Source organism: Heteronotia binoei, chromosome 13 (genome assembly GCF_032191835.1).
Source record: "Heteronotia binoei isolate CCM8104 ecotype False Entrance Well chromosome 13, APGP_CSIRO_Hbin_v1, whole genome shotgun sequence".
Lineage (NCBI taxonomy): Eukaryota > Metazoa > Chordata > Lepidosauria > Squamata > Gekkonidae > Heteronotia > Heteronotia binoei.
In genome coordinates, this window is record NC_083235.1 from 11,653,271 (window position 1) to 11,678,547 (window position 25,277).

The window sequence follows — 25,277 nt, forward strand, 5'->3', positions numbered from 1 at the left end:
GCTGCTGGAATGGCGTTATGTCAACCATAGCTCTGGCAGAGGTTGTCCTTGAAAGGGCAGCTGCTGTGAGAGCCCTCTCAGCGCCAGCCACCTCACAGCATGTCTGTTGGGGGGGGGGGGGGAGAAGATATAGGAGATAGTGAGCCGCTCTGAGTGTCTGTTTCAGAGAGAAGAGTGGGGTATAAATCTGCAGTTCTTTTTTTAAAAAATTACAACGGCGAACGGACCAGCAAATGGCTTAAATGGATAAAATCCAGATAGCAAGGCCATGCGATAGCCCTAGTTGCACAAATCCATTACCCCCAGTCTGTAAAAGGCTGAATTATTTAGGTGGCTATTGCCAGATGTTTGGGTAGCATCCTCCCAAAAGTCTTGTGTTGGATGTGAGACAAGCTCACACTTTCCCACACTCAGTTGCAGGGCACAACAACGAAGCATAGAGGCCCGAGGCCTTCTCCAGATGTTGCCTCCTGGTTCTGGGATTCAGAGACTTAGCGCCGCTGTTTTTTAAAATTAAAACACACAGAATGAGGCTCCGGTTTGCCGCCTCTTGACGCCATATTCCTCTTCCAGGTCAGCCCCCTCACTGGGCCCTTGGAGGGGGGCACGTCGCTCACGGTGACGGGGTCCAACCTGGGCCATCGCTTCGAGGATGTGGCGGACACAGTGACAGTGGCCAACTTGCTGTGTGTCCCTGACCCAGCCCTGTATCTCGTCTCTACTCGGTAAGCTGGCCAGGCGGACTGGTTGTGGTGGTGATGTCAAGATGAGGATGGGTCAAGCTAGGATCTGGGGGACCCTGGTCCGAATCCCAGCTCTGCAGTGGAAGCTTGCTGGTTGACCTTGAACCAGTTGCAGATTCCCAGCCTAACCCACCTCACAGGGTTGTTGTGAAGATAAAATGGCGGCGAGGAGACCAGCGTTCATCGCTTCAAGTTCCTGTCAAGGAGAAAGGTGGGGGGTATAAATGAAATGAGGAAATAAATTAATAAAAACGGCTCTGCCACCCAGCCGTAAGGGAAATCCTTTAAAAGAAATGTCAGCTGGGGTTGTTATCTCTGAGTTGGGAAACACCTGGACATTTTGGGGGTGGAGCCTGGGGAGGGCGGGATTTGGAGAGGGGAGGGGAGGGGTTTCAGTGGAGTCTAATACTATGGAGCAGGGGTGGCCAACGGTAGCTCTCCAGTTGTTTTTTTTTGCCTAGAAGAAGAAGAAGATATTGGATTTATATCCCGTCCTCCACTCCGAAGAGTCTCAGAGTGGCTCACAATCTCCTTTCTCTTCCTCCCCCACAACAGACACCCTGTGAGGTAGATGAAGATATTGGATTTATATCCCGCCCTCCACTCCAAATTTCAGAGTCTCAGAGCGGCTCACAATCTCCTTTACCTTCCTCCCCCACAACAGACACCCTGTGAGGTAGATAAAGATACTGGATTTATATCCCGCCCTCCACTCCAAATTTCAGAGTCTCAGAGCGGCTCACAATCTCCTTTACCTTCCTCCCCCACAACAGACACCCTGTGAGGTAGATAAAGATACTGGATTTATATCCCGCCCTCCACTCCAAATTTCAGAGTCTCAGAGCGGCTCACAGTCTCCTTTACCTTCCTCCCCCACAACAGACACCCTGTGAGGTAGATAAAGATACTGGATTTATATCCCGCCCTCCACTCCAAATTTCAGAGTCTCAGAGCGGCTCACAATCTCCTTTACCTTCCTCCCCCACAACAGACACCCTGTGAGGTAGATAAAGATACTGGATTTATATCCCGCCCTCCACTCCAAATTTCAGAGTCTCAGAGCGGCTCACAGTCTCCTTTCCCTTCCTCCCCCACAACAGACACCCTGTGAGGTAGATGAAGATATTGGATTTATATCCCGCCCTCCACTCCGAAGAGTCTCAGAGCGGCTCACAATCTCCTTTCCCTTCCTCCCCCACAACAGACACCCTGTGAGGTGGGTGGGCCTGAGAGGGCTCTCACAGCAGCTGCCCTTTCAAGGACAACCTCTGCCAGAGCTATGGCTGACCCAAGACCATTCCAGCAGGTGCAAGTGGAGGAGTGGGGAATCAAACCCGGTTCTCCCAGATAAGAGTCCACGCACTTAACCAGTACACCAAACTGGCTCTCCCATCAGCCCCAGCCAGCATGGCCAATGGCTGGGGCTGATGGGAGTTGTAGGCAAAAAACATCTGGAGAGCTACCGTTGGCCACCCCTGCTATAGAACAGTGGTTCACAACCTTTTTGGCAGCAGGCACCGGTTTTGTGGAAGACAATTTTCCCTTGGACCGGGGTGGGGGGTCTGATGGTTTGGGGATGATACAGCTGTGCACTTTAGTTCTGTTAAGTTTGGTGTGGTGGTGAAGTGTGCGGACTCTTGTCTGGGAGAACCGGGTTTGATTCCCCACTCCTCCATTTGTACCTGCTAGAATGGCCTTGGGTCAGCCATAGCTCTCGCAAAGCTGTCCTTGAAAGGGCAGCTTCTGGGAGAGCTCTCTCAGCCCCACCTACCTCACAGGATGTCCTTTGTGGGGGAGGAAGGCCAAGGAGATTGTGAGCCGCTCTGAGATTCAGAGTATAGGGTGTAATATAAATCCAGTATCATCTTCTTCTGATCTCTGCTGCCTTAACCCCTTTCAAACTCCCATTCAGGCTTTCCTATCACTGAGTCCTTCCTTGGGACGTGGTGGGCTCTCCTCCTTTGGAGGTTTATCAACAGAGGCTAGATGGCCGTCTGACAGCCATGCTGATTCTGTGAACTTAGGCAGATCCTGAGAGGGAGGGCAGGGAAGGGTTGCATCAGTGATGAGTTCTCGTGGCCCTTCCTTACACGCCCAGGGAAATGCTGATCGCAACTTTGTGGTCAGAGAGCAATTTTTCTTGAGGCCTGGAGGGTTTGGGGTTTTTTTTTCTTTGCCGTCTTCTGGGTGTGGAGCAGAGCAGGGTCACTTGGTGTGGGTGGGAGGTGTTTGCGAATTTCCTGCATTGTGCAGGGGGTTGGACTAGATCAGGGGTCCCCAACCCCCTGGCCGTGAACCGGTACCGGTCCGTTTGGTGTAGTGGTTAAGTGTGGTTAAGAGCCAGTTTGGTGTAGTGGTTAAGTGTGCGAACTCTTATCTGGGAGAATTGGGTTTGATTCCCCACTCCTCCACTTGCACCTGCTAGCATGGCCTTGGATCAGCCATAGCTCTGGCAGAGGTTGTCCTTGAAAGGCAGCTGCTGTGAGAGCCCTCTCAGCCCCACCCATCTCACAGGGTGTCTGTTGTGGGGGAAGAAGGGAAAGGAGATTGTGAGCCGGTCTGAGACTCTTCGGAGTGGAGGGCGGGATATAAATCCAATATCTTCATCTTCTTCCGTGGCCTGTTAGCAACCAGGCCGTGAGTTGTACAATTATTTCATGATATATTACAATGTAATAATAGTAATAATAAGACGACAACATTGGATTTATATCCTGCCCTCTACTCCAAATCTCAGAGTAGCTCACAATCTCCTTTATCTTCCTCCCCCACAACAGACACCCTGTGAGGTGGATGGGACTGAGAGAGTTCTTCCAGAAGCTGCCCTTTCAAGGACAGCTCTGCGAGAGCTATGGCTAACCCAAGGCCATTCCAGCAGCTGCAATTGGAGGAGCCAGGGTATCAAACCCGGTTCTCCCAAATAAGAGTCTGCGCGCTTCACTACCGCACCAAAATAAAGGGCACAAAATAAAGAGCCAGTTTGGTGTAGTGGTTAAGTGTGCGGACTCTTACTGGGAGAACCGGGTTTGATTCCCCACTTCTCAACTTACAGCTGCTGGAATGGCAGGCCACTCTGAGACTCTGTCCTTGAAAGGGCAGCTTCTAGGAGAGCCCTCTTAACCCCACCCACAGCACAGGGTATCTGTTGCGGGGAGGAGGAAGACAAAGGAGATTGTAGGCCACTCTGAGACTGATTCAGGGAGAAGGGTGGGATATAAATCTGCAGTTTTCTTCTTCCATCCCAAAATCATCACCCTCCTCCCCCCTTCCACCCACCGGTCCATGGAAAAATGGTCTCTTTCAAAACTGGCCCCCGGTGTCAAAAAGGTTTGGAACCACTGGACTAGATGACCCTGAAGGTCCTTCCAACTCTATGATTCTGAGTCTTTCTATTGTTCCCTGCAGGATTGTTTGTGATGTACCCCCAGGAAAACCGGGGTTATCCGGCCCCTGTCGAGGTCACCGTTGGGGACCGCCCACCGGGTGTTTCTGCCCAGAACTTCACCTACCAGGTCAGTGCCTGAGAGCAGGTGGCACCGAAAAGGGGGAGGGTCTAAGGAGAGACATTGCTTTGGGACAGGGAGAGAGGAGGTAGACACGTTCTGTTCCCTGTGGTGTTCCTATACTGCAGACTCCCCACACGACGCCCCCCGGGAACGAGACAGGGCTGAGTCCGGATCCCGCGAGCACTCGCAAAACCCTAAGAGGTACTTCTCTCCTCAGGACCCCACGCTTCTCGACTTGCATCCCCATTTCGGCCCTGTCGCTGGAGGGACTCGGTTGACCATCGTCGGAGAAGATCTTCTGACAGGCGCTGAGATTGCCGCCTATGTCGGGGACCTCCCTTGCTTCCTGTGAGTCACTGCACCTTCCTTTGAGATGAGATATTATTATTATTAATTATTAAATTTTATTTATATCCCGACCTCCCCGCCTAGGCAGGCTCAGGGCGGCTAACAGCATTTAATAAAACATTATACAAATGTTTTATTACAAGATAGGCTCGCAGCCAAATGGGGAAGGTGGACTAATTCGTTCTGTAATGTTTTATGATGATTTATTTCCAGGTATCTTCAGGATTGATCTGATAAAAGTTTATTTGTTTATTTAAAACATTTATTAACTGCTTTCCTTCCTTATTGAGCTTACACAGCGCTCATAGCATAAGAAGAAGAAGAAGACTGCAGATTTATACCCTCCCTTCTCTCTGAACTCAAGAGACTCAGAGAGGCTTACAATCTCCTATATCTTCTTCCCCTACAACAGACACCCTGTGAGGAGGGTGGGGCTGAGAGGGCTCTCACAGCAGCTGCCCTTTCAAGGACGGAGTCTCAGAGTGGCCTACAATCTCCCTTCCCTTCCTCCCCCACAACAGACACCCTGTGAGGTGGGTGGGGCTGGAGAGGGCTCTCACAGCAGCTGCCCTTTCAAGGACGGAGTCTCAGAGTGGCCTACAATCTCCCTTCCCTTCCTCCCCCACAACAGACACCCTGTGAGGTGGGTGGGGCTGGAGAGGGCTCTCACAGCAGCTGCCCTTTCAAGGACAGAGTCTCAGAGTGGCCTACAAATCTCCCTTCCCTTCCTCCCCCACAACAGACACCCTGTGAGGTGGGTGGGGCTGGAGAGGGCTCTCACAGCAGCTGCCCTTTCAAGGACGGAGTCTCAGAGTGGCCTACAACCTCCCTTCCCTTCCTCCCCCACAACAGACACCCTGTGAGGTGGGTGGGGCTGGAGAGGGCTCTCACAGCAGCTGCCCTTTCAAGGACGGAGTCTCAGAGTGGCCTACAATCTCCCTTCCCTTCCTCCCCCACAACAGACACCCTGTGAGGTGGGTGGGGCTGGAGAGGGCTCTCACAGCAGCTGCCCTTTCAAGGACGGAGTCTCAGAGTGGCCTACAATCTCCCTTCCCTTCCTCCCCCACAACAGACACCCTGTGAGGTGGATGGGGCTGGGAGAGCTTTCACAGAAGCTGCCCTTTCAAGGCACAATGTTTCCTGCACAATGCAGGAAACTCGGCGAGAGCTACGGCTGACCCAAAGCCATTCCAGCAGGTGCAGGTGGAGGAGCGGGGAATCAAACCCGGCTCTCCCAGATAAGAGTCCGCACACTTCACCGCTACACCAGACTGGCTGTCGTTTTGCTTATTTCAAACATTTATTTACCGCTCACGGCAGCTAACAGCAATAAATAAAACATTGAAAGCACATGAAAAAACAGAAGGATCCAGATTTAAAATCAGAACTCGAATCTGCTTGTGAGCAGGAGGAATGTTCCTGCGATTGAAAGCTGCGGTGCTTGGTTCTTGGCCCTGGGGGTCCCCTTTGAGCAGCCGTCGCCTCCTCAGGCCCTCTGCCTTCCCCTCCTGTTAGGCCGGTGTGATTTGACCAACAGAGGACTCAGATACGAGCTCAGTTCTACAGAAAAACATGCGTATTTAGCCAAGAAAATATATGCCCAGGAGGTCGTAACGTTCGGCCTCCCAACATCCGTTGGCCGTCCCCAGCCCAGGAGACGCCTGCCTTGCCTCAACGAGGGCCAGGGCTTTTTTGGTCCTTGCCCCGACCTGGTGGAATCGGCTCCCTACAGAGATCCGGGCCCTACCTGGCTTATTAGCCTTCCATAGGGCCTGTTTTATTTACCTTAAATTTCTATCCCGCCCTCTCCGCGAGTGGGCTCAGGGCGGCTAACAGCATTTATATTTCCAGTTTAAAAACCAATAAAATACAGTTTCAATTTAAAACCGTTATGCGGTGCTGTGCCACTTCAATAGAAGCGAGTTCTTCTTTTCTGTAAAACGGAGCTGTTCCGGCAGGTTTTGAGCCGAGGCTGCGGGCGTCTATTGTTGAACTGGTTGGCCTCCCCGGCCGGCACTGTCATCTGTGCTAGGAAATGGAATAAAAACTGCCATCCCTATGAGATGTCACGATGTGAGGCAGCCAGGCTGGGCGATAGGTGATGTCACGGTAATCTGAGTGCTGTTGAGTTGTTTCTTTTATAAAATATTTTGATTGTATTTTATTGTTTTATCGTGTGCTGTGCTCCGCCCTGAGCCCTACGGGGAATGGGCAGGATAGAAATTTACTAAAAGTGGAAACAAGATAAAATACCAGAAAGGTGGGAATGGATTGTGAAAGTTACCCATTGGAGTGAAATGGACAAGCATACAAGAATCTTAAAAGAACAAGATTTAGAGAAGTTTAAAACTGACCGGGTAAAATTCCAAAAATATGTTGAAAGACAATGGAATGTTAAAAGGATATTTGGTGATTTTTGATAATGGCTAACCTCTAAAAAGACTTTATACGGATTACAGTAAAAACAAAGTGAGACTATTGGAATATGTCCTGTTTGTTTCTTTTTTTCTTTTCTTTTTTGTGTTAATGACCTAAGGACTTTTATGAAGGTGGATTATAATCATAATTTTTTTGGGGGGATGTTTTTTTATGAAGTATGATGCTTTAGAGAGCCAGTTTGGTGTAGTGGTTAAGTGTGCGGACTCTTATCTGGGAGAACCAGGTTTGATTCCCCACTGCTCCACTTGCACCTGCTGGAATGGCCTTGGGTCAGCCATATCTCTGGCAGAGGTTGTCCTTGAAAGGGCAGCTGCTGTCAGAGCCCTCTCCAACCCCACCCACCTCACAAGGTGTCTGTCATGGGGGAGGAAGGGAAAGGAGATTGTGAGCCGCTCTGAGACTCTTCGGAGTGGAGGGCGGGATATAAATCCAATATCTTCATCTACCTCACAGGGTGTCTGTTGTGGGGGAGGAAGGGAAAGGAGATTGTAGGCCGCTCTGAGTCTCTGATTCAGGGAGAAGGGCGGGATATAAATCTGCAATTCTTCTTCTTCTTCTTTAGTAGATAAAGGTTTACCTCTTTAATAGATTAAGTAAGAAACACTGCCGGTGGTCACCAAAAGGGGGCAGGGATGGAGAAAACGTCATGTATATGTATTAATCTTTAATAACAAACGATAGTGTGCTATTACTATATATATTACAGCATAATAAATGGTTTTAAACAAAAAAGAAATTTACTAAAATAATAAATAATAATAAATGCCTGGCACGATGGAAATCCTGCTCCGTTCTGGCCCCGTTCCTTTTCCCCGCGGGCCTTCTTCAAGTGGTCGCTCAGCGTCTCGCCTTTTTTCTCACCCTGCAGCGAAGAACCTGTGGAGCCGCAGGCCATCGTCTGCCGCACCAGCGCCACCACCAGGCCCCGGGAAGCGCGGGTCAAGGTCCAGTATGGCAGAGTGCAGCGCCGGCTGCAGAAGACCTTCCGTTACGTGAAGAATCCCCAACTCACCGGGGCGTTCCCGGCGACTAGCTTCCACGGGTAAGAGAGATCTGCCTGCAGCAGCGGAAAAGAGCAAGAGTCCAGGAGCCCCCGAAAGACTAACAAAACGTGTGCTGGGGGGGGGGGGAGGAGCTTTTGTGAGTCAGCACTCACTTCTTCAGGTTGTTGTGAGGATAATAGCAGGAGCTTCTTTGCATATTAGGCCACACACCCCTGATGTAGCCAATCCTCCGAGAGCTCACAAGGCTCTTTTTTGTAAGCTCTTGGAGGATTGGCTACATCAGGTGTGTGTGGCCTCAGGGGTGAAATTCTAGCAGGTGCTTCTTTGCATATTAGGCCACACATTCCCTCCCCTCTGGAATGGTCTCCCTGAAAACATCAGGGCCGCGCGGGACTTGCCACAGTTCTGCGGGGCCTGTAAGATGCAACTGTTTAAACAGGCTTTTAACATCTCATGGCGACGACCGACACCCCGTTACCTCACAGCACTGATACTCTACTGCAGGGGTGGCCAACGGTAGCTCTCCAGATGTTTTTTTTTTTGCCTACAACTCCCATCAGCCCCAGCCATTGGCCATGCCGGCTGGGGCTGATGGGAGTTGTAGGCAAAAAAAAAACATCTGGAGAGCTACCGCTGGGCACCCCTGCCGTAACGTAACCCAAACAGAAGTGTAATGCGCTAAACGGCATCTAATAACATCATGGCAAAGAGCGCTAATCAAGAACTAACAATAATGCCATCTCGGGATTAGAACTGTATACGTCTGAGATGTTCTAAGGATTGCATTGTGATTTTCTTGCAGCGATTTAATTCTACGTTATTTTAATTGCCGTTAGCCGCCCTGCGCCCATCAGGGGAGGACGGGATGTAAGTGTAATAAAAGAAATAAACAAAGGAAGTACAATAATAAAGCCTTCCCCCCCCCCCCTTCAGTGCCTGCAGTGTCTCCAGGCAACTAACTGTTGTTTACTCTGTTGGGCAAACACATGGCCAGCCATGTCAAGATCTGTATGTTTCCCCAGTGAGTTACATCGTGCCCCCCTGGGACCATTTCAGACTGAAAGAATCGCACAGGTGGAAAGACGCAATCCCTGTGCCCTCCTCTCGCACCACATTCCCCTTCTGAATTTGAACCCCTGCGTTCCTGATTCTTGGAGGAAAAGAAATGCTGGGGTTTTGTTCAGACATCTGCTGGTAGCAATTGTGACTGAAGGGAACCTCTACATGCTGGACGCCGGTGTTGAGAGGCCTCTTTGTTAGTTTACATGCTGGACTTGATGGACTACTGGTATGATCCAGCTGGGCTTTTCCTATGTGCTTATGAAAGCCTCACCCTCTTTGCCCTGTCGTTGATCCTCCAGAGGAACTGGTTGGCCATTCTGTGTGAGACAGGAGGACGCTGGACTAGATGGACCACTGGTCTGATCCAGCAGGGCTCTTCCGATGTTCTTATGAAGGCCTCAGCCTCTATGCGCTCCTGTAGGATCTCCAGAGGAGCTGGTTGGCCACTGTGTGAGGCAGGATGCTGGACTGGATGGACCCTCACTGGTCTGATCCAGGAAGGCTCTTCTGATGTGCTTATGAAGACCTTGGCCTCTAAGCCCTGTTGCTGGCCCTCCAGAGGAACTGGTGGGCCACTGTGTGAGACAGGAGGATACTGGACTAGATGGACCCCTGGTCTGATCCAGCAGGGCTCTTCTGATGTTCTTACAACTCACAGCACCTCTTCTTACTTGACCCTTAGTGTGGGGTGTGTGGGAGGAGAAGTGATGGGAAGGGGAAATGTAATGGAAGATGTCACAAACCAGGATCAGGAATTTGGACACTGTGCTGTTGTGAGTCCCTTACCACAACAACGTCAGCGCCCAGCTGAGGTGGGGAGAAGGCCAGTTTCCCAGGTACGTCTGCTTTCCCTTCACCGTGCTTGAGCTGCTCCACTCCTGGGTTTCCTCAGGGGCGGACGGACCATCTACGTGGAGGGGACCGACTTGGACGTGGTGCAGCAGCCGCTCATCAAAGCAGTCCTGGAGCCCGAGGAGGAAGCGGCGAGCGGTCTCAGCCGGAAGAAGAGAGCCTGCGATCTCCCACCGGGCCTTCAGGCCTTGTTGAACCAAGCTCCCCCACGCCCTTGTGTGGAGGTGGGGAACCTGCTGGAGGTGAGCCTGGGGAGGACGGAAGGCACCGCACTGTACTCGGAGAGCCGCTTTCTCGCACTCCAAATGAGCAGGCAGCTAGCCCTGTCTTCCATCTTTCCTCTCAGTGGGCAGCCGTGTTGGTCTGAAACGGGAGAACAAAGTAGGAGTCAAGGTGCACCTTTAAGACCAACAAAGTTTTATTCAGAATGTCAGCTTTCGTGTTCTCCAAGCACACTTCATCAGATGAGGAATCAGGTACAGTGGGCAAAGCTGCATAGAGCTGGTAGGCAGTGGTTTAGAATGCAAAATGGTACAAATTTAAGAACCAATGACAGAATACTAAAATTAACAAATTGAGCAAACCTTTGATCTGGGTTTGTTAATTTTACTATTCTGTCACTGGATCTTAAATTTGTACCGTTTTGCATTCTAAACCACTGCCTGCCAGCTATATGTAGCTCTGCTCACTGTACCAGATTCTGATGAAGTGTGCTTAGAGCACACAAAAGCTTACATTCTGAATAAAACTTTGTTGTTCTTAAAGGTGCACTTGACTCTTACTTTGTTCTAAAGTTTTATTCAGAATGTAAGCTTTCGTACACATGCCTCCTTCTTCAGCCGAGGGGATGGGGTACAATGGGCTGAAATATAGCTGGTGGGCTAAGAGTGTAAACTGATAAAAAGTTAGGAACAAATGGCAAAATAGTGTAATAAATTGGAAGAGCATTTGGTCTGGATAGCAATAAAAGGTAATAAACGTTGCCCATTAATTGCTTTTTCTACATTTAACCCACCAGCTAGATGTATTTCAGCCCGTTGTACCCCACCCCCTTGTCTGAAGCTTGTATTCTACAGCAGGGGTGGCCAACGGTAGCTCTCCAGATGTTTTTGCCTACCACTCCCATCAGCCCCAGCCATTGGCCATGCTGGCTGGGGCTGATGCGAGTTGTAGGCAAAAAAAATCTGGAGAGCTACCGTTGGCCATCCCTGTTCTACAGAATTCAGTGGCAGGCAGACAGTGCCTACTGGGCACTAGGTATGTTTTGCAGTGCAGATGAAAATAGCCTTAGGCTCTGGCTACTCAAAATCATAAAAATAACAAACTGACATTCACTCTTTTCACACACACATAGAGGACTCCTGACTGGTGCCAGTTTAATTCTCCCTCACAGCCATCTCACACTAGCTTCCAGGACTCACACCTCTGAGATCTAATACCAGCTCCTGGTGTGTCTCAGCCCCAGCTAGTCTCCTGGTCTGAATCTTGGGTTTGAATCCTGCTAACCGCCAGAATCCAATCCTCCCTTCTGAATGTTTTCGTGTGATCTCAGTTTGTACAAGGAGACTGCCTAGATGTGATGGCAGATCTCCCACAGAGAGTTTCCTTCACAGAAGGTGCCTGATTTTGCCCCCGTCTGACTTCAAACTGTCTCTCAGACAAAAGCTCAGCCCAGCTCTGTCTCTACAAGGAACTCAGCCCCACTGGCTGTTCTCAGCTCCTTGTCCAGTTGCTTTCACAGCTGACCGACCTAAGCCTCAGTCTTCACACTGCAGACTCTCTGTGAAGACTTCTCTCACTGAAGACTTCAAACTAGAACTCAAAAACCCTGAGGCGTTCTCTGCCAATCCTCTTCATTTCACTACATTTCAGTTACTATGGGAGCGTCTCAGCCAATCGTTGCAAGCCTATTCTCCAGCTTCTCAGGCTAAGTTCCTGAATCCGTCACACATTCTGAATAAAAACTTTGTCGGTCTTAAAGGTGTGACTTGACTCCTACTTTGTTCCTACTATCTTTCCTCTCAGTTTACCTATTTGCCAAAAATCATGAGTGTTCAGAAATGGCAAAAAATATGCAGTGCTTAGTTGCAGCTGTGTTGCAATTAATAATTCAATTGCCAAATAAAAAATTAGTTACAAAATTTGAAATGTAAAACTTTGAACATAAATGTACAACAGAAATAAGCTTTATTGTATTTTAAAGACGGTGTCCAAAAACCTTTCAGTGTAATGAAAGGGGATGCTGGGGGGGAACATTTCCCATTTCATGTACTTTGTTGCATATAGTCACCTATTGATAAATGCAATTAAGATATGTAAGGATAACAAAGTAGGAGTCAAGTTTCACCTTTAAGACCAACGAAGTTTTATTCTGAACGTAAACTTTGTGTCCTCCAAGCACACTTTATCAGACGAGGAATCCAGTACAGTGAGCAGAGCTACAGATAGCTGGTAGGCAGTGGTTTAGAATGCAAAATGGTACGCATTTAAGATCCAACGACAGAATAGAAAAATTAAATTGAGCAAACCTTTGGTCTGGGTAGCATGAGTATGAGAAAGCAATAAAACAGTAACGTGTCAAAAGCTGAGAATGTCAGTCACTCTTGTTGTTTATAAGCCTGGGCCAAAATGAGGGCATTTCTATCTCAGAAATTTTTTCCCATTCAACTAATTTACCTTTTAACATGTAACATACATAGGGTTTGCCATTAGTAGACAAAATGCATTAAAATATAGTGGAAGATGGCCTCAGTATACACAATATATGTAAGCATTTTTTTCTTTTTTTTTGTAATGTATGTTAAGCATTTTTTTCTTTTATTGTATTTTTATTATCTTTTTGTTCTTCCAAATGGTCAAATATATATCGCATCTCAGTGCTGGGAACCTTGCTGTGCCAACTCGTCCACTCTCCTCCTCTGCCCGTCGCCCGCTGTGCCACCCGGCGCCCGCTTGCGCCACGTCCGTTTTGAACTGGATGGCCTCCACGTCCCCTTCAGCAATGCCAGCGGAGGCGAAGATTTCACCTACCAGCCCAACCCCCAGCTCCGCTGGCCTGGCCGGGACTCTGGGAACCGCCCTTTCAGTCTTAAACCTGGCAATGTCTTGGACATAGAGGTGAGTCAAGGATGGGGGGGGCAGAAGAGGAAGATGTTGGATTTATATCCCACCCTTCACTCTGAATCTCAAGAGTCTCAGAACGGCTCGCAGTCTCCATGATCTTCCTTCCCCACAACAGACACCCTGCGAGGTGGGTGAGGGTGAGAGAGCTCTGACAGAAGCTGCCCTTTCAAGGACAACTCTGCAAGAGCTGTGGATGACCCATTCTAGCAGCTGCAAGTGGAGGAGTAGGGAATCAAACCCGGTTCTCCTAGATAAGAGTCTGCACACTTAACCGCTACACCAAGCTGGCGCCCCTGGTGTAGTGGTTATATCCTACCCTTAACTCTGAATCTCAAATTCTCAGATTGGCTCACAATCTCCTTTACCTTCTTCCCCCACAATAAACACCCTGTGAGGTGGGTGGGGCTGAGAGAGGTCTCCCAGAAGCTGCCCTTTCAAGGACAACTCTGCAAGAGCTGTGGCTGACCCATTCCAGCAGCTGCAGATGGAGGAGTGGGGAATCAAACCCAGTTCTCCCAGATAAAGAGTCCATGCATCACTACACCAAACTGGCTCTTGAGAGTCTCAGAGCAGTTTACAATCTCCTTCCCTTCCTCTCCCCACAACAGACACTCTGTGAATTAGGCAGGGCTGAGAGAGCTCTCCCAGAAGCTGCCCTTTTAAGGACAACTCTACGAGAGCTGTGGCTGACCCATTACAGCAGCTGCAAGTGGAGGAGTGGGGAATGAAATCCGGTTCTCCCAGATAAGAGTCTGCCCACTTAATTATTACATCAAACTGGCTCTCACTTAACCACTACGCCAAACCTAACCAAATGGACCCCATGTGGCTTCAGATGGCTCTGCGAGATCCTTGGCCCCTTGGCGATTCTCTAGATGAGCTCATGGAGACCTGGCATAACAGACTCTCCACGGCCATTGACGAGATCGCTCCCAGGCGCCCTCTCCGCCCCCCTTCAAAGCTGGCCCCATGGTATACCCCAAAGCCACATAGAATAAACCTCAGATATTTGAGAGCCGCAAGACATGAACGTCAGATATTTGAGAGCTGGAAGGAATGACTGGAAGAAAGGCAGAAAGAAAACAAAAGGATGGGGAGGGAGGGAGAGGTTGAAAGCAAGCAACTTTAAATGCATTCTCCAAGCTGCCAGCTGGCTTGCTTTGGCAAAGTGATTTAAAGAGAGAAATGCCTTTTCCATGCTGGCTGACAGGGCAGTAGGGGCTTTGAGAGCCACACAATATGTGTAAAAGAGCCACGTGTGGCTCCCAAGCCATAGTTTGGCCACCCCTGCCCTACAGGGTCACCTCAGCAGTGACTTGACAGAAAGTTTCTGATTTAAACAAATAGCAGTCCTGGTGATAAAAATGGTCAGTGGGTGGGTTGAGTAAGAGCCCCGTGGCGCAGAGTGTTAAAGCTGCAGTGCTGCAGTCCTAAGCTCTGCTCACGACCTGAGTTCGATTCCCGGCAGAAGCTGGGCTTTCAGGTAGCCGGCTCGAGGTTGACTCAGCCTTCCATCCTTCTGAGGTCGGTTAAATGAAGTCCCAGCTTGCTGGGGGGAAAGCGTAGATGACTGGGGAAGGCAATGGCAAACCACCCCGTAAAAAGGTCTGCCGTGAAAACATTGTGAAAGCAATGTCACCCCAGAGTCGGAAACGACTGGTGCTTGCACAAGGGACCTTTCCTTTCCGGGTGGGTGGAAAAGTTGCCCCCGTGTGGGTCGTCTAATCCTCAGACTCCCATGCAGCGCAACGTCCAGCCTGAAAGCGCTTCCCCAGGGCTGGATTAACAATTAGGCCAAGTAGGCACTGACCTAGGGGCCCCCCCGCCTTTAGGGGCCCTGGGTTAGTTTTCCCCCTGGCAAATGCAATTTTGGGCTGTATCAACAGAAGTCTAGTGTCCAGATCACGTGATGTGATGGTATCGCTTTACTCTGCTCTGGTAAGACCTCACCTGGAGTATTGTGTTCAGTTTTGGGCACCACCTTTTAAGAAGGATCTAGACAAGCTAGAACGAGTCCAGAGGAGGGCGACGAAGATGGTGAGGGGTCTGGAGACCAAGTCCTATGAGGAAAGGCTGAAGGAGCTGGGCATGTTTAGCCTGGAGAGGAGGCGGCTGAGAGGTGATAGGATCACCATCTTCAAGTACTTGAAGGGCCGTCCTATAGAGGATGGTGTGGGATTGTTTTCTGTGGCCCCAGAATGATGAGTCTGCGTATAGGAGGGAAGTTCAACAGCTGTCCCTTTGGTGTAAAGCAAATAATCTTATTTTTAATATAAATAAGACGAAGGAAATTATAGTGGATTACAGGAAGAGTAGTTTGGACATCCAGCCGTTGTTTATTGATGGTGTTATGGTAGAACAGGTGACAGAATGGAAGTTTCTGGGAATTACCATGAAACAGGATCTAACATGGGGAGCAAATACTTTAGCTCTAGAGAAAAAGGCCCAGCAACGACTATACTACTTAAGACTCTTAAGATCACTACAACTGTCAGGGAGTCTGCTGGTTGCCTTTTATCGTAGTTCCATTGAGAGCATTTTATCTTATTGCCTCTGTGCGTGGTTTGGGAGCTGCACGGAAGCAGAGAGAAGGGTGCTCCAAAGAGTGACGAGAAGAGCACAAAAGATTTGTGGATGTTCTCTCCCCTCATTGGTGGATCTGTATAATATGGCATGTAAAAGGAAGATACAAATGATCCTAAGGGACCCTTCACATCTGGCCATTTGCTATTTGAGAACTTACTGTCAGGTAGACGATATAGAGTGTTGAAGGCTAGGACAAACAGATTTAAGGACAGTTTCTATCCAAGTGCTGTGGTTAAGTTAAATGCAGGGTTATGAATGATTATTTGTTTTAGATGTATTTAAATGGTTTATATGGTTTTAATGGTTTTATGAATGATTATCTGTTTTAGATGGATTTAAATGGTTTTAATGTTTAAATGGCTTTAGATGTATTTAAATAGTTTATGAATATGTGTGTTTGATGTGTTGGTATGTTTGTGGAAGAGCACCTCATTTCGTTGCTCTCTTTTGTTGAGAACAATGACAATAAATTTATCTATCTATCTATCTATCTATCTATCTATCTATCTATCTATCTATCTATCTATCTATCTATCATCTATCTATCTATCATCTATCTATCTATCATCTATCATCTATCTATCTATCATCTATCTATCTATCTATCTATCATCTATCTATCTATCATCTATCTATTATCATCTATCTATCTATCTATCTATCTATCTATCTATCTATCTATCTATCTATCTATCTATCTATCTATCTATCTATCATCTATCTATCTATCATCTATCTATCTATCTATCTATCTATCTATCTATCTATCTATCTATCTATCTATCTAGAAGGTAGGACCAGAACCAGTGGTTGAAATTAAATCAAAGAGTTTCCGGCTCAACATGAGAAAGAACTTCCTGACCGTTAGAGCGGTTCCTCAGTGAACAGGCTCCCTCGGGAGGTGGTGGGCTCTCCCTTCTTGGAGGTTTTGAAACAGAGGCTCAAGGGCCATCTGACAGCAATGAAGATCCTGTGAATTTAGGGGGAGGTGTTTGTGAGTTTCTTGCATTGTGCTGGGGGCTGGACTAGATGACCCTAGCGGTCCCTTCCAACTCTATGATTCCCCCCTGCTTGCAGCCCTCCCAGCTTGCATGAGCAGCCGGCAACCGAGCCGCTCTTTGCCCGACTTGCTTGGTGCGGCTGCTGCTGGCGTCGCCGCCACATTTGCCTCTCTCTGCCTCTCCCCTGCAGCTTTGCCCAAGGGGCTTTGGGGGAGGTGCCTGGAGGCTGCAGCGGGGTGGACACTCCCAACTCTGAGGTAATGGGCGAAGGACCCCCCGAGATTTTGACTGCCTAGCTGGGGTAGGGAACGTTGGCTCTCCAGATGTTTTTTTTTTTGCCTACAACTTCCATCAGCCCCAGCCGTTGGCATGCTGGCTGGGGCTGATGGGAGTTGTAGGCCAAAAAAAAAAATCTGGAGAGCTACTGTTGGCCACCCCTGGGGAGGCCTCCGCAGGATTTAAACTGGCACTGCGCTTCCCCACCAAACTGCTCGCCACGTGCGGATTCCGTTTCTGTCCCCCTTAGGGAGACGGCCTGACCCTCGGCATCAGCAAGGAGGAGGTGACCGTCATCATCGGCAACAGCATCTGCACCGTCAAGACCCTCACCCTGACCCCATTTTGTACTGCGAGCCCCCCCTGGAGCCCCCGCAGCCCCTGAACGCTTCTTCTGTGCTGCCGGAATTCATTGTGAGTTGACAGACTGAGAAGGTGGGGGGGGGAGGGGGAAATGTGTTTGTTCTAGGGCTGGCAGTAGAGTTGACAATCCGCAAGTGGGGGGGGTTAGGGGATCCCCCGGATTCGAAGCCCTCCCCCCCACTTCAGGGTCTTCAGAAAGCGGGGTGGGGGGGGTGGGAAATGTCTGCTGGGAACTCATGATTCCCTAAGGAGGCTTATTCCCATAGGGAATAATGGAGAATTGATCCGCGGGTATCTGGGGCTCTGAGGAGGATGTTTTTTGAGGTAAAGGCATCAAATCTGCAGCACAGCATCCGATGCATCTCTTCAAAGCACACACACACACACACACACACACACACACCCGTGTTTCAAAAAGATGGGACCAGGGGGACCAATTCCATGAGCCCCGAAAGAAGGTGCCCCTATCTTTCATTCTGGAAGGAAGGCATTTAAAAGATTGAATAAAGTGCGGAGTAAAGCGCTGGATACATAGAAAGCAGTCAGGTGCAGGCGTCGAAATTATGCTGCGTTAGGTGCAATACTGAGGACAGCGGTCGCACACCCGGTTGTAAGATGGTACATGTTGAGTGTCCATGAGTCCTCGACCAACACTCCTGGCGCAACCCGGCAGGCCAGGGAGGCAACACCCCCCGTGCCTCCCAGCCACGCAACAGGGCTCCACCGTTCCACCGGTGGAATTGGCCAGTCCAATTATGTTGTTTATTGACTGTACTATCTTGTTTTATTGTCATAACATGATATTTTTACATCATGCCTTTGTAAGCCACCCTGAGCCTGCCTTGGCAAGGGAGGGCGGGATATAAATAAAAAATTATTATTATTATTATTATTATTATTATTATTATTATTATTATTATTATTATTATTATTATTATTATTATTATTATTATTATTATTATTATTATTAAAAGGTGCACAGTACCTTTTATTTATTATTTATTACTTTAAATTTCTATCCCGCCCTCTCCCTTCGGAGTTCAATGATGCTCGTCACACCCTTGCTCCTGGCTCCACCCCCAACGTCTCCTGGCTTTACCCCCAAAGTCCCCAGATATTTCTTAAATTGAGCTTTGCCACCCTAGTTGGCAGGTCCCAGGCTGGTCCCCATGGAGGATCCCCTAATTTCAGGAGTTTCTCCCCACCACGGACCAGGTGGCTCGTGGGGGAAGGCCGTCCCCAGCGTGATGACATCATCCCATGTGGGACGCTGGTTTTGAGGAAGACTGTGGTTGAAGCCCAAGTTACACCTAATGCTTATCACGCTGGCTGTGATCTGGCGCTGACTCTGATCAATTCTGGACCGTTTTGGCATACAATATGACACACGATCGCAGCCCCGTGGCACAGAGTGGTAAAGCTGCAGTCTGAGCTCTCTGCTCAAGACCTGAGTTCGATCCCGGGGGAAGCTGGGTTCAGGTCACCGGCTTGAGGTTGACTCCGCCTTCCACCCTTCCGAGGTCGGTCAAATGAGGACCCAGCTGCGGGGGGAGTATAGAATGACTGGGGAAGACAATAGCAAACCACCCTGTAAAAAAAAAAAAGTGTGCCGTGAAAACGTGAAAGCGATGTTGCCCCAGAGTAGGAAACGACTGGTGCTTGCACAGGGCACTACCGGTGGTTTAAGCCCAAGTTACACATAACTCTTAGCACACCGGCTCTGCGCTACCTAAAATACACAAAGAGGGCAATCCGCCCCCTGAGCGTCCTATAGTTTCAGGCTCAGGATCAATTTTAGAACCGCTGGCACAGTACCTTAATTATTACTAAGAACCGCTGGCACAGTACCACTGCCACAGGAGGTGGTGGCGGCCACAAGTATAGCCACCTTCAAGAGGGGTTTAGATAAAAATATGGAGCAGAGGTCCATCAGTGGCTATTAGCCACAGTGTGTGTGTATATATAAAAATTTTTGCCACTGTGTGACACAGAGTGTTGGACTGGATGGGCCGTTGGCCTGATGGCTTCTCTTATGTTCTTATGTTCTTATTATTTACACACGTTTGTCCCTGGTATAAAGTCTTTTATTAAAGACACTGTGTTAATTTAAGGTCAAGATAGTCCCCCTGTGCAAGCACCAGTCGTTTTTGTCTCTGGGGTGACGTCACATCACGATGTTTTCACAGTAGACTTTTTATGGGGGTGGTTTGCCATGGCCTTCCCCAGTCATCTACACCAGGGGTGGCCAATGGTAGCTTTCCAGTTGCTTTTTGCCTACAACTCCCATCGGCCCCAGCCATTGGCCATGCTGGCTGGGGCTGATGGGAGTTGTAGACAAAAAACATCTGGAGAGCTACCGTTGGCCACCCCTGATCTACATTTCCCCCCCCCAGCAAGCTGGTACTCCTTTGACCGACCTCGGAAGGATGGAAGGCTGAGTAAACCTCGAGCTGGCTGCCTGAACCAGCTTCCACCAGGATCAAACTCAGGTCATGAGCATAGAGCTTGGACTGCAGTACTGCAGCTCTACCACTCTGCGCCACGGGGCTCCTCACTGTGTTAATTACATAGTGTTTTTTCCTTATTTCCCCAATCTCTACACTGTGGTTTCCTGTTTGCCTAAGCCTCCAGGTGGCGACTGGAGATCTCCTGGATTGCAACTGATCTCCAGGCAACAGAGATCACTTCCCCTGGAGAAAATGGCCGCTCTGGAAGGCGGACTTTATGGCATTGTACCCTCTTGAAATCCCGCCCCTTCCCAAACCCCGCCCTCATCAGGCTCTGCCTCCAAAACCTCCAGGTATTTCCCACCCTGCCCAGGTTGGAGGGAGGATCTTTTGTAGCCGAAAACATTCTCTCCTGTTAAGCAACCCTGTGAGGATTAGTGGGCCTCGGTGCACACCCTGAACGCTTTGCATAGCTACAAAGGATTTTGTGTTTCTGCGATCCCTGCTGCAGATTAGAATTCCCACTCCACCCTTATCACACTCGAACCTTTTGCTGATCCTCACGATAAGATTAGATTAGATTTTTTTTTTTGTGATGCCAATTTTATTCATTTATTAACACGCTCCTACCCCATTTTTCCTGAAATGAGCAGTGGATCGCTGAGGAAGCGAGCACAGGGACTCACAAAAGCTCCTCCCCCCGTGTTAGTCTTTAACAGGGCTGGCCAAACTGTGGCTCAGGAGGCACACGTAGCTCTTTCACACATATTGTGTGGCTCTCGAAGCCCCCACTCCTGGTTGACCAGCTTGGAGAATGCATCAAGGTTAAAGTTGATTTCTTTCCACCCCTTTCTTCCCCTCCCCCTTCCTGACCCATTTTGGTGTAGAGCCAGTTTGGTGTAGTGGTTAAGTGTGCGGACTCTTATCTGGGAGAACCGGGTTTGATTCCCCACTCCTCCACTTGCAGCTGCTGGAATGGCCTTGGGTCGGCCATGGCTATCGCGGGAGTTCTCCTTGAAAGGCAGCTTCTGGGAGAGCCCTCTCAGCCCCACCCACCTCACAGGGTGTCTGTTGTTGGGGGAGAAGATATAGGAGATTGCAAGCTGCTCTGAGTCACTGATTCAGAGAGAAGGGCGGGGTATAAACAGGATGACCTTGACAGGTTGGAAAACTGGGCTAAAACCAATAAAATGAATTTTAACAGGGATAAATGTAAAGTTCTACATTTAGGTAGGAAAAATCCAATGCACAGTTATAGGATGGGGGAGACTTGTCTTCGCAGTAGTATGTGCGAAAAGGATCTAGAGGTCTTAGTGGATCATACGCTGAACATGAATCAACAGTGTGATGCGGTGGCTAAAATGGCAAATGTAATTTTGGGGTGTATCAACAGAAGTATTGTGTCCAGATCATGTGATGTGATGATATAGCTTTATTCTGCTCTGGCAAGACCTCACCTGGAGTCTTGTGTTCAGTTTTGGGCACCCCATTTTAAGAAGGATGTAGACAAGCTGGAACAGGTCCAGAGGAGGGCGATGAAGATGGTGAGGGGTCTGGAGACCAAGTCCTATGAAGAAAGGCTGAAGGAGCTGGGGATGTTTAGCCTGGAGAGGAAACGGCTGAGAGGTGATATGATCACCATCTTCAAGTACTTGAAGGGCTGTCCTATAGAAGATGGTGTGGAATTGTTTTCCGTGGCCCCGGAGGGTAGGACCAGAACCAATGGGTTGAAATTAAATCAAAAGAATTTCTGGCTCAACATTAGGAAGAACTTCCTGACCATTAGAGTGATTCCTCAGTGGAACAGGCTTCCTTGGTAGGGGCTGGGCTCTCCTTCCTTGGAGGTTTTTCAACAGAGGCTATATGGCAATCTGACAGCAGTGAAGATCCTGTGAATTTAGGGGGAGGTGTTTGTGAATTTCCTGCATTGTGCAGGGGGTTGGACTTACATGACCCTGAAGGTCCCTTCCAACTCTATGATTCTGTGATTCTATTGGTGCTGTTGGGCTCTTGCTCTTTTCCGCTACTACATACACACCCAAGTACTCGCCTTGGCCCACCATTCTTGGTGGTTCAAGGTGGCCAAGCGTAATAACATTTTTAAAATTCCGTTAAAACCCAAGTAAAATAACACACTGCAGATCTCTACGTTCCCTCGCCTCCCCCTTTGAAGGACTCCCTTCAAAGAACTGGGCAAACAGGCAAGCCCTGCAGCGCTGCGGAAGATCTCCAAGGGAGGAGGGCCCCCCATCACTTCTTCAGGGTACTCAGTCGCCGGAGCCATGAAGGGAAAGGCCCAGGCTCTGGTCAGTGCCGGACAGACCACCCTAAGTGGAGGGACAGCCAACAGATGCCTTCCGGACCATCACGGTTGTTGCACGGAGCTATATGGAAGGACCGCAGGGGTGGGATTCTAGCAGGAGCTCATTTGCATATTAGGCCACACCCCCTAAGAGCCAGTTTGGTGTAGTGGTTAAGTGTGCGGACTCTTATCTGGGAGAACCGGGTTTGATTCCCCACTCCTCCACTTGCAGCTGCTGGAATGGCCTTGGGTCAGCCATAGCTCTGGCAGAGGTTGTCCTTGAAAGGGCAGCTGCTGTGAGAGCCCTCTCCAGCCCCACCCACCTCACATTGTGTCTGTTGTGGGGGAGGAAGGGAAAGGAGATTGTGAGCCGCTCTGAGACTCTTCGGAGTGGAGGGCGGGATATAAATCCAATATCATCTTCTTCTTCTTCTTCCCTTGATGTAGCCAGTCCTCCAAGGGCTGACGAAAAAAAGAGAGCCTTAGAACAAAGTAGGAGTCAAGTTTTACCTTTAAGACCCAACCGAGTTTTATTCAGAATGCCAGCTTTCGTATGCATGCGTACTTCTTCCGACAAGGGGGTAGGGTACTGTGGGCTGAAATGCGTGTAGTTGGTGGGTTAAGAGTGTGAGCTGATGCAAAGGATCAAATGGCCGAATAGTGTAATAAATTGGAAGATCCATTTGGTCTGGGTAGCAGTAAAAGGTAATAAAAGTTGCCTGTTGATTGGTGTTGCTGAAAGTCTAGGTGAAACTAAAGGACATGTATTTCCTAGTTCTTGTCTGCCTAAATATATGTCCTTTTGTTTTACCCACTCTTAACCCGCCAGCTACATGTATTTCAGCCATGTACCCTGTCCCCTCATCTGAAGAAGTCCGCATGTGTACGAAAGCTTATGTTCCGAGTAAAACTTTGTGGGTCTTAAAGGTGCCACTTGACTCCTGCTTTGTTCTACCGCTTCAGACCAACACAGCTGCCCGCTTGGATCTATCAAAAAAGAGCCTCATCGGCTCTCGGAGGATTGGCTACATCGGGGGTATGTGGCCTAATATGCAAAGGAGCTCTTGCTAGAATTCCACCCCTGGGAAGGAGATGCTCTTTCAAATCGTTTCAGCCGTATCCTTCACACCCTGCCCATTACCTTCACAGGTGCAGATGGGGAACCTGCGTCTGGACCTTGGCCGAGTTCACTACGACACGGAGCCCCCGTCCCGCTTTCCCCCCGAGGCCCAGATAGGGTTGGGGGTGGGTGCAGCGGTGCTGGCCTTCGTGGTGTTGCTGCTCATCTTAATGTACAGGTAACCAAGGAGATACTCCTGCGTGGTGGAGGTGGCCCCCTTTGTCCCTCTTTGTGCCTGTGCCTCTTTGACAGTGTCTGTTTGTGTCCCGCCCCGGCAGACGGAAGAGCAAGCAAGCCTTGCGAGATTACAAGAAAGTCCTGGTGCAGCTGGAAAACCTGGAGATCAGCGTGGGAGACCAGTGCCCGCAAGGAATTCACAGGTAAGGCGTTGAGGGATTTCATTCTTTTACTTGCGTTATCGATTGTTCCCGTCGCTTGTGGTCTCGAGGCAGATTACGCAGAGTGAATCAATACAGTCAACCACATGGACATCAGAAGAGCCCTGCTGGATCGGACCAGTGGTCCATCTAGTCCAGCATCCTCTCACACAGTAGCCTACCAGTTCCTCTGGAGGCCAACAACAGGGCAGAGAGGTCAAGGCCTTCATAAGAACATCAGAAGAGCCCTGCTGGATCAGACCAGTGGTCCATCTAGTCCAGCATCCTGCCTCACACAGTGGCCTACGAATTCCTCTGGAGGGCCAACAACAGGGCAGAGAGGCCTTCATAAGAATATCAGAAGAGCCCTGCTGGATCAGACCAGTGGTCTATCTTGACCAGCATCCTGCCTCACAGACTGGCCAGTCAGTTTCTCCAACAACATGGTATGGAGGCTGAGGCCTTCATAAGAACATTGGAAGAGTCCCCTAATAATTTATGCAAGGTAACTTTATGGCGCCTTTTGTACAGTGATGCCCTGTTGCCTGCGTAGAAAACCCCTCTTGAGTCATTCAGTTTTACAAAGATGGCGGAAAGCCAGGGGGTGGGGGTGGGGAGCCTGCCTAGGCAAGGCCATTCCCCAAGGCGGGGGCTGCTACGGTTAGCTGTAGATGGAGGAGGAAGATTCTGAGCGGGGGGAAACAGTGGCCCATCTATGCTGTGGGGTGGGGGGAGAGACGGGAAGCGTGCCTGAGGATTCAGCTGTTTCTCAATGCGGAAGGTGGTTTCCCGTTATCGAGGGCCCCTGTGGATCAGGCCAGAACATTTGGAGGTGATCCAGTCCTCCACAAACTGTTCCTCTAAGGTCTCTCTCTCTCTGTTGTTTGTTACAGCTTCTGCTTACACCAGTTTGGTATAGTGGTTAAGAGTGGTGGACTCTCTATCTAGGAGAACCGGATTTGATTTCCCCACTCCTCCACTTGCAGCTGCTGGAATGGCCTTGGGTCAGCCAGAGCTCTCGCAGGAGTTGTACTCGAAAGGGAAGCTGCTGTGAGAGCCCTCTCAGCCCCACCCATCTCACGGGGTGTCTGTCGTGGGGGGGGAAGACAGGAGATTGTGAGCTGCTCTGAGTCTCTGATTCAGTGAGAAGGGCAGGGTATAGATCTGCAATCCTTCCTTCCTTCCTTCCTTCCTTCCTTCCTTCCTTCCTTCCTTCCTTCCTTCCTTCCTTCCTTCCTTCCTTCCTTCCTTCCTTCCTTCCTTCCTTCCTTCCTTCCTTTCTTTCTTTCTTTTCTTTCTTTCTTTCTTTTCTTTCTTTCTTTCTTTCTTTCTTTCTTTCTTTCTTTCTTTCTTTCTTTCTTTCTTTCTTTCTTTCTTTCTTTCTTTCTTTCTTTCTTTCTTTCTTTCTCCTGCTAGTGGACCTCCTGATGGCTCCTGGGTTTTGGCCACTGTGTGACACAGTGTTGGACTGGATGGCCTGATCCAACATGGCTTCTCTTACATTCTTATGTCTGGGCGAGTGATGCTCTGTATTCTTGGTGCTTAGAGGGTGCACAGTGGGAGGGCTTCTAGTGTCTTGGCCCCACTGGTGGACCTCCTGATGGCTCCTGGTTTTCTTGGCCACTGTGTGACACAGAGTGTTGGGCTGGATGGGCCATTGTCCTGATCCAACAGGGCTTCTCTTATGTTCTTATGTGACACAGAGTGTTGGACTGGATGGGCCATTGG

At 49.3% G+C, this 25,277-nt stretch overlaps 2 protein-coding genes across 2 annotated transcripts in view; both read left to right on the forward strand.

Annotated features, from left to right (window-relative positions):
• LOC132581839 (plexin-B3-like) overlaps positions 1-25,277 on the forward strand; it is a 169,398-nt gene that overhangs the window by 90,146 nt on the left and 53,975 nt on the right. Inside the window, 10 exon segments of the mRNA XM_060253256.1 lie at positions 574-725; positions 4,149-4,255; positions 4,375-4,597; positions 7,905-8,078; positions 9,995-10,196; positions 12,832-13,071; positions 17,191-17,292; positions 23,202-23,350; positions 23,451-23,552; positions 24,443-24,462. Of these exon segments, the coding sequence (XP_060109239.1) occupies positions 574-725; positions 4,149-4,255; positions 4,375-4,597; positions 7,905-8,078; positions 9,995-10,196; positions 12,832-13,071; positions 17,191-17,292; positions 23,202-23,350; positions 23,451-23,552; positions 24,443-24,462 (1,471 nt within the window).
• LOC132581304 (plexin-B3-like) lies at positions 575-23,351 on the forward strand. The gene is made up of 8 exons (XM_060252492.1): positions 575-725; positions 4,149-4,255; positions 4,467-4,597; positions 7,905-8,078; positions 9,995-10,196; positions 12,832-13,071; positions 17,191-17,354; positions 23,202-23,351. The coding sequence occupies exons 2-7, from the start codon at positions 4,160-4,162 to the stop codon at positions 17,323-17,325; spliced, it is 978 nt and encodes a 325-aa protein (XP_060108475.1). The 5' UTR covers positions 575-725; positions 4,149-4,159; the 3' UTR covers positions 17,326-17,354; positions 23,202-23,351.

Excerpts from the sequence above, each read along its gene's own strand:
- LOC132581304 (XM_060252492.1), top strand. The coding sequence starts at position 4,160 with ATGTACCCCCAGGAAAACCGGGGTTATCCGGCCCCTGTCGAGGTCACC. Across the intron at positions 4,598-7,904 it reads GGGGACCTCCCTTGCTTCCT|CGAAGAACCTGTGGAGCCGC; the intron begins GTGAGTCACTGC and ends CTCACCCTGCAG. Across the intron at positions 10,197-12,831 it reads AGGTGGGGAACCTGCTGGAG|TGCTGGGAACCTTGCTGTGC; the intron begins GTGAGCCTGGGG and ends ATCGCATCTCAG.